General features: G+C 34.0%; 1 protein-coding gene across 1 annotated transcript; it reads left to right on the top strand.

The window, feature by feature from the left end:
* The first annotated feature begins 363 nt into the window (after positions 1-363).
* On the top strand, positions 364-4,985 carry LOC147397401 (uncharacterized). Its single transcript, XM_086449056.1, has 3 exons — positions 364-685; positions 4,337-4,486; positions 4,609-4,985. Exons 1-3 carry the CDS (start codon positions 479-481, stop codon positions 4,684-4,686), a joined length of 435 nt encoding a protein of 144 aa, XP_086305182.1. The 5' UTR covers positions 364-478; the 3' UTR covers positions 4,687-4,985.
* Positions 4,986-8,650: the final 3,665 nt, after the last annotated feature.

The following is an 8,650-nucleotide window of genomic DNA, read 5'->3' as shown; positions in this document are numbered from 1 at the left end:
AACGAGATACCATTGATTGCTTTTTACTCTTCCATGCAACTAAATTATCTCTTAGAAAGGCATAGTATCATGAGGTCGAACGATGATCAGAAGTAGATCCTGCCCCAATCTGTATCAGTAAAAGTAGTGAGATCCAGATGACCATGCGAACGATATACAATCATGATGAGGGTACCTCGGTCTTTCTCATTAGCCTCTTATATAAGACCAAATCAAGGTCACGTGGTCAATTTGAAAATTGCAGGGGTATTATCAATTATTCACAAAAACCCAAGGGCTATATTTAAATTGCTAAGATGGTCGGTCCAGCACTCCACGCGTCCACGTCGCAGATATATTTGGAAAAAAAAAAAAAAGAACTGTCCTAAAGGTTTAGCTTCCCTTCGAGAAAAGAAAAAACTGTTGCGCTTTATTTCAAGAAGAAACAAACAAAATCAAAACTAGAACACAGGAAGGAGAGAGAGAGAGAGATCTCGAAATGTCGAGCTGTGCGTGTGGCATACCTGTAATTTTGACGAAAATCCCGTCTAGAAGAATTATAATTGGTGCTATTAAACCTTCTTGTACTAGTAGAAGAAGAAGTTCTGGTTCTAGGGTTTGTGGAGTGAGAGCTTCAATGGTGGATTCTTACGAAAGCTCTTCCGATTTCGTTAAGCGCACAGAGAAGGCTTGGTTAATCTCTCAGGTATAATTTAATTCCTTCTGATTCGCTCTTTCTAGGGTTCGATTGATTGATTGAGATGTTTTGGTAATCGAGATTGAATTGTTTGAGAAGTTTTTTGATACCACTACAAGATAAATTTCTTTACTTTTTGATTGTTTTGTTAGAGAATTATTGATCTATGCTATGTTTTAATCGAAAATTCAGATAAAATTTGAGCTAAAAGAGAGAGAAAAGAAAGAAAAGTAAGAATTAGGATAATGTTTCTGTAAAAACTAATAAGTTTCATCCTTAAATTCATCTAAAAGTAGAACAATTACAAGGTTTTAAATAGATGTAATACTTAGATGCAAACCCCTAATCAAATCTCAAGATTCTTGGAAATTTTGGGTCTGTTATACATTTGGTCAAAGCAGAATATAGAGTTCGCGGGGACTACCTTCAACGATTTTGTTTTTAGATGGGACTCTTTATGTAACCAGTGATGTTTTTTCTTTTTTCTTTGATTTGCTGCTTTTTGTTTGTTGTTTGTTCTTGAGGCTCTCTCGGCCTCTCTCTTTGTAGTTCTCCTTCTTTTGCTCAATACATTATACTTCTCAAAAAAAAAAAAAAACAGAAGGAAGAATGATTGAGAAAGGAAATAACTTTATTATTAATCTCCAATTTCATTCTTAACCCTATTTAACTTAATTTAGTTAAACTCTTGAAGAGTGCAAAATAATTAAAGCAGTAAAGTTCTTTCAAGTAAACATAATCTTTGAAGATCAAATTTTAACCAAAATGAATGTTTCCCACTCAAACTGCATGTAATTGTGCAATGTCAAACTTGAGAAGCTAGTGTAGGTCTTTCTTGGCATTGGATAAGGAAATATTTTGTCATCATATTTTGCAGAGGATTTATAGAGAGAGAGAGACTAATTGTAGGTAAAAGGCATGTTATACGTGGGGCGACAATGTGTATCCACTGACTTACCATTGTGGTGGTTTGATACCATAGGATTTCCAACTAGAGAACAATATAATGTCTTTTTTACTCATATTATCATCCAAATTTTTATGAACACAATGTATATCAAACTAAAATTTTGAGTTTTCACTTGTGAGTTGAACTTTTTCAAAAAAAAAAAACTTCTTCATTCATCTTTTAAAATTTTCAACTGAATTTCATTGAAATACTAAGCAATGGAAATAGTGATTATTTAGGTAAAAAGATAGTAAACAACACTAGGGAGATATCAATAATAATAATAAACACTAGGGAGATCAATTAATCAGAATACCCTTATCCTAAATATCTTGGGTTAGCTATGAAAATATGTTTCTTTCATTCTACTCTATCCAGAGTTATCTCTTCTATTAGAGAGTATGTTCTTGGATCTTTTATTACTACCCCTTTTTGTGCCCTTTTTCGTCTGCTAATATTTTTATACCCTTCATACTGCACTAAATAATTGGGTGCCACCCTTGATTCCATCACCTTTTGGGGTACATTGAACTACACTAAATAGATATTCTCATGAAAATGAAATAGAAAGAATAGGGGGAACTTTTTTTTTGGATAAGTGTAAATATTTATTTAAAAAATAAATATGAGAGGACAGCACCACACCCCAACACCCAAATACACCCAGCTCTCAACAGCTCTACACACAACAAAGTGCATCCCCCATGAAGACAAAATCTTTGCAGAAACCCCCCCCCCCCCCCTTCAAAGTTTTTACACATTTTGCTCTAAAAAAATAACAAACCCAAATGCCTAGAATCACCTCCTGAGGAGACATTTCCTCTCCCTAGAATAATGTTATCAAATAGCATATGTTGTGCGCATATGGCATATGTGATCGCATATTTCACAAATTTTTTTTAAATAACAGAGTAAAAAAATAAGAAAAAAGGGGGAAATGTAAAAAAAAATCAGAAACATATAAGAAAATAAAAAAAACACCTATTAACAATATATTTGGATAACACTCATTTTCCAAACTGAATAAAATTGATTACATTTAGTCATTTAGTAACAAGAATAAAAGAACTCAAGAAGCTAAATAGTCAATAATACATAAACTATTCATGATACGAAGGTGGCCTACTTTAATTATCAAGTTCTAGTTCTAGATAATTTAAGTGGACTTTGCTTTAATAGTTTAATCATTGGATAGTATGATCTTATTTTAGAATGCATAAACTCAATATTTTGAAAAAAATTAAGTAAAAAATAAGATTTAAAGAGAATATATGCGAGTGAAAGAATAAAAGAAATAGCATAGAATAATGTATGGATAGGGGGTGGAAATAGGGTAGTTATAGGAGAAGATAGATTAAAAAAACTTGAATTTAACGTTCCATTAGTCAAATCTTTGCCCATTGGAGTAATATGCCATTACATATTACAATATGCGATTGTATACTTTTGTATGCCATGACATAATGAACCAGAAGCCCTAAATCGCATATGCGATTTACTCATAGAAAATAGCATATTTGATCCCATTTGACAACACTGCCCTGGAATACCCTTTTCTTCCTCTCTTTACGAAGCCCCCAACATACTGGGGTAACTTTAATGTAGTTCCATGAGTGGATTGACTGACAACTGACCTTCGTTCTGTTATATATGGGAGGAGCCAAATATAATGAATCAAAACTGATTTGTGAAAATTCCATTTGGTGGACGAACATAACAACAATGGGCAATTTTAGGACAGAGATTGGTTGTTAATCATTGCTGCACTTGACTTGACTAGTGGTCAGCAGATCTAGTGGTCAGTAGATTAGCATTTGCTAGCTGCTTTTGCTACCTTGTTCTATTGTAGTAGAAGGCATCCTCTTGAAACTATGAAATTGCGATGTGAAAAATTCCACAATATGCAAATGTGGCAGTGTTTTCTCATAGAAATAATAGGTCTGAAGCCAATACATTTACAGATAATTTAGTTCATTTTGAACAGAAAGAAAATGAACGTGTATAGTAGATATGTTTCTTTGTTTAAGTCGATGCAATGTAATCACCAAATAAAATAAAATAAACAACAACTATCTGATATTTTAGAAAAGCATCAACCCTCTCCTCCCCTCCCCCGCAACCCACCCACACCTGGAAGAAGAATGCACACACACACACTACCCACCCACCAACACCCAATGTTGGGGAGAATGGCTTACGGGATGGCATGGGATGAAAGTGTATGACTGTGTGGGCTTTAATAACATAGTGGAAAAACTCACACATCTGTCTATGTAACAAGAGGAAACTCCATTCCCTGGAAGTTTATTGATCTCTAACAGTTTTCAGATTCTTCTATGTAACAACTATTTGGGGGGCAAAGAGATGTCTTTTGCTCTATATTGCGTGTTTATTATTGCAGCAAATCCTTTGTACATTCTATAAGTTATTGTCATCTCATTTTTTTTACGGGGTTTGGCATAGAATCAGGATATTTAATTGAAGGACATTGATTGCATATACTTATGGTAATTAATTCACAATTGGAGTTGATGACGTTGGCTTTGTGGACCATGGTTTTTATCTTTTAACCAACAGTTGGATTCCTAAAGTGAGTTAATCGTAATGAGGCTATCAAACCATTGCCCCAATTTGTTTAACATGTTTTGCATTTACGCTAAATTGTCGTGGTCTTTACTAAAATTTCCTCTCCCTGTCCACGACACATGCAGCAACCGAGGCCAATTGCTTGTTCTTCTTGTAACTCAAATGGGCATGTTGAATGCAAATGGTGTGGAGGTACAGGCTTCTTCATTCTGGGAGATAATATTCTCTGTCAAGTGCCTTCCAAAAACACTAGCTGTGTCATATGCACTGGAAAGGTAAACTTATAAACAGCACAACATGTCCAAACCTCTGTATCTTCTAGTTCTGCATCACAATGCGTACTTTCTCTGCACACCAACGTAACCAAACTTTTCTTTGTTGTTTATCCTTCTTCAAGGGATCAATGTGCTGCTCTGATTGTAAAGGAACGGGCTTTCGTGCCAAGTGGTTGGGAGAACCTCCCCTTCCTAAGTAGCATTGGTGGTTTGTGGGATTTGTTGAAAAGAATTGAAACCAGAGGCACTAAAAGATTTAAAGGTTCCCATTTACTCTGAATTCTTTTTTTTTTTTTTTTTTTCTTTCTCCATTTGATGGTTTATGGTCTTGTTATGGCTATAGACTCATACTTCAAACTACAATCAAATTCTGTATCACTTACAAAGTATCAAAGCACATTGAAGCCTATATTTGATTTCACCCTCTTGTAACATAACACGTGTTAATAGTACCAACATATACCCGAAATACCCAATTTGGGTACAAGTATCCATGTAATTAATCCCCAATTGGATTCAAGACACCTATCACATCACCGCAGGTATGTGTGCCCTTAATAATACCGTTATATTTCACATGTGTCCGTGTAAATATTCGTCAATTAGATTTAGGACACCCATCACATCGTTGCAGGTATATATATATATATATATATATATATATATATGCTTTTAGTCATCTATGTAATAAAATGGGACGGTTGTCCCAATCCGTTTATTAAGGGTTGAGATTTAATCTTACTATGAATCTTAAAGCAACTTTTGACGATATTGTTGTGGTGTGCCTCCTCTCTTTCTTTCTAACAATACATTTTCATCTTAATTTCCTCGCCTTGTCTACTCCTCAAAAAGAATTGTGCTGGAGTAACATTGCAATTGACATCGTTTGAAACATTGGTGTACACAGAACAATAGATACTTCTCTTATCTTGATGCAAATCATCTATGGTTCTATAGACACATCCCAAGTGATGTCAATTTCAATGGTACTTCAACATTTTCCTTTTAAAAATATCCATCCAATTTTATTTTCTTTGTCGTATTACCCCGCTTTCCAATAATACCCTACTTTATTATCTTTCCTCTTCTACCCTCTTAAACCCAAAGACGTTACATATGCCAAACTCTAGCACCACATGTAGGTAATAGTCCATTAGATCGTGGACATCTTTCACATGCTGGCTCTTTTTTCTCTCATAAGTTTTTTTTTCTTAATAAATCTACGAAGACAATATATAATTTTTCCTCAATTTTAAGATTATTTTTGTGTGAACTGCAACAATCTAATTCACATGATTGTACATTTTCTCCTACAGAATGAAACCCCACCCTTGACGTGCCCATCCTGCTTCAAAATTTTGGTAGAACGCTCTCCTTTGAGCTACACGAGTTGTCTCCATTCTCCAAGGTGGTAGCCCAAATAATAACATAAAAGTAGGGGTGTAAAATAAATACAAAAAACCACATGTCATGTTACCAGCTGGGTTCATTCAAAGATATGAAACAGCAGCCGGATTCCCCCAAGAATTAGAGAGTAAATATATTTTTGACATTCTCTTAGATGCAATCAAATGGTAGCAAATTCCATGAATAATTTCCCAAAGATTTCATAGTCTCTTGAAAATGAGTTTCAAACAATCATTTAGACCCTTAAAAGTATGTGTTTGCTGGTTTTAGAGTCATTAATTCTACGTTAGAAAGTTGTTTAATAGATTCCTCCCCGTCTAATGTGATTTATCACCCTTTATTTAACATTTTCTAAAATTTAGAGCATGGTAACCTCTCTCATGAAGATCAAGCTGATTTTTGGTTGATTGAGATGTGTCTTTCATATTTGGTTTATTAATAGATGCTCAATCTAAAAATCACATTTTATATAAATAACAAAAATTATATGTATACATCTCTTTAATGACTTCCATGAGTCTTGGCTCATTTAGTGCCACAAATTTGAACTTGGTCTATATATATATACATTTTTTAAATGTGTTACATCAGTTTGAAGTCACTTGTTAGCAATTCGGAATACGGCAAAATTTTGATTCGTGAAAAATTCAAGTTATATTCGATTTTAGATTGCAAAAATCTGGTCTAAAATTCGATAAATGGAAAACATGCATCATATATGAAGTGTATTATCTATTTCATTTTAAAAATTTGGCCATATGATAATATTCGTAAAATTCAAAATAGTTCATTAATCCGGAGAATAATACTTACATTGAAAAAAGTAAAAAATTCCTAAAAAATTCAAGAATTAGACGGGAAATTGCTAATAGGGTTTGAACAAATGGCTAAATATTTTCATAATTACCTATTTTGAGCTGGTCAACAGTGTAAAAAAAAAAAATCTATTTTGAAGTTTGGGTTGTATAGAGAAAAAAACTAGTTGGTTTCTGACAATTGACGAAACCCATGGTTGTTGGATGATGACCGACCATCAATCAGCCGACCACTAGGGCGTTGGATATAAGTGCTCTTCTTTAAAACCTCAACACCAAGTACTTCCTAAGAGAGAGAGAGAGAGAGAGCAGTACCGGCAAAAGGAGACTAATTAATGGGTGACTTTCACCTCTCTTACCATCCAATTTGTACCTAAAAGTCTTTCTATGAATCGGATCAGACCTGAAATCCAATCCATTCCAATCTGATCCAATAATTTTTTATATCCGAATGAGGACCTGATCCCACAAGTATCTAATTTGATATCTGGATCATTATTAATTTTTAGTATTTAGATATTTGATTTATATTATATTATATAGTTTTATTTTTTTAAATTTAAAAATGAATTTTATCCAATTTCAATTGCCATGGGATCCATTTCAAATCCAAATATTGAGATTAGAAAAGAATCCAATAAGGACCCGATCCCATTCATGGTACATAAAAGGAAGTCGGGAGTAGGTTTGCAAACAATTAAAAGCCAATTATGGGCCGCCTATCATTCATGAAGATTTTGGTTCACCTCTTGGTGGACCCACATAATTTTTTAAATCATGGATTACATGAACTGGCCCATGGATCAGTTCCAAGCCATGATTAAAAAGAGCACCAATCCTAATAGAAATACTAATTTGGCCCATTAGCCCATTAACCCAACCCACACCTGAAAATGACCGTGATTTGTGCCTGTAATGGTTGGGTTGGCTTCAAAAATCTAAACTTTTCAGCTCATTAAATCTGGGTCGGGTTAGGGCCTAATAATATTCAATCCGACTTATTACTATGTTGCATAAATGTATTACAAAGAGGAATACTGCTGTAGTGATTTCAAGATTGTACCTCATATCATGAATCTAAAAAGAATGAAGTTAAAGTGACCTCATGATTGTACCTCATATCTCACTTTCTTGACGTGGAAGTGTTTAAGAATCGTAGATATTTTTTCTATTGTGTAAGAAAAGGAAGTGAATCCTCTGTAGCACAAGTTCTATAACACACTTTCAATAGATAAGAGGGAGTCATACTAGAAAAAAAATTAACACCTCATCCCTTTTGTGATCATGACTTAGATTTTATTTTAAGAAAAAAATATCAAAAAAATAATTTTTTTTCTCCTCCAAATTCATGTCGTTACAAATGAATGGCTACTAAACTCTCAATATTTTAAGTTTAAGATTTAATTGCATCATTAATGTGATGCTCTTTCAACCATTGAAAGTGTGCTATAGCAACTTGTACTACAAAGGATTTGCTTCCATCAGAAAAGGCATCTATGATTCCTATATACTTTCACGTCAAGAAAGTGAGATATGAGGTACAATCTTGATGTCACTCCAGTACGATTCTATTACAAATAGTTATATTTATAATTCTTCAACTAGATTGAAAATCGATGAAAATAATCAAATTATCACTATAACCGACTTCAAAAGGTACATGAATTTATATAATTTTTTTATGAAACCTAAAATCAACCTGAACCCGATGCTGTATCTTGTTAGGATCAAACTAGGTCTTAGTTGACTTAGGCCCGATGGAGATTAGGACTGCTCTAAGCGACAGCCCGCCTATATAGGCCAAGGTTAGGATCCAGCCAAGCCTCACCCGAACCCGTCCATTGACAGCCCTACATGTGGGCCCACCCCAAGAGATGAGCCAAAATTAAAAAGAGAGAAACCCATTTCAATACAAATCGAATACACAAAAGAGCAAATGAAG

This window comes from Akebia trifoliata, chromosome 8 (genome assembly GCF_017979445.1).
Source record: "Akebia trifoliata isolate Shusen 1 chromosome 8, ASM1797944v1, whole genome shotgun sequence".
In the NCBI taxonomy this organism is placed as follows: Eukaryota; Viridiplantae; Streptophyta; class Magnoliopsida; order Ranunculales; family Lardizabalaceae; genus Akebia; species Akebia trifoliata.
Note: the sequence above shows the minus strand (reverse complement) of the source record. Positions and strands in the feature narration are given on the sequence as shown.

Excerpts from the sequence above, each read along its gene's own strand:
- LOC147397401 (XM_086449056.1), top strand. The coding sequence starts at position 479 with ATGTCGAGCTGTGCGTGTGGCATACCTGTAATTTTGACGAAAATCCCG. Across the intron at positions 686-4,336 it reads AGGCTTGGTTAATCTCTCAG|CAACCGAGGCCAATTGCTTG; the intron begins GTATAATTTAAT and ends CGACACATGCAG. Across the intron at positions 4,487-4,608 it reads GTGTCATATGCACTGGAAAG|GGATCAATGTGCTGCTCTGA; the intron begins GTAAACTTATAA and ends TCCTTCTTCAAG.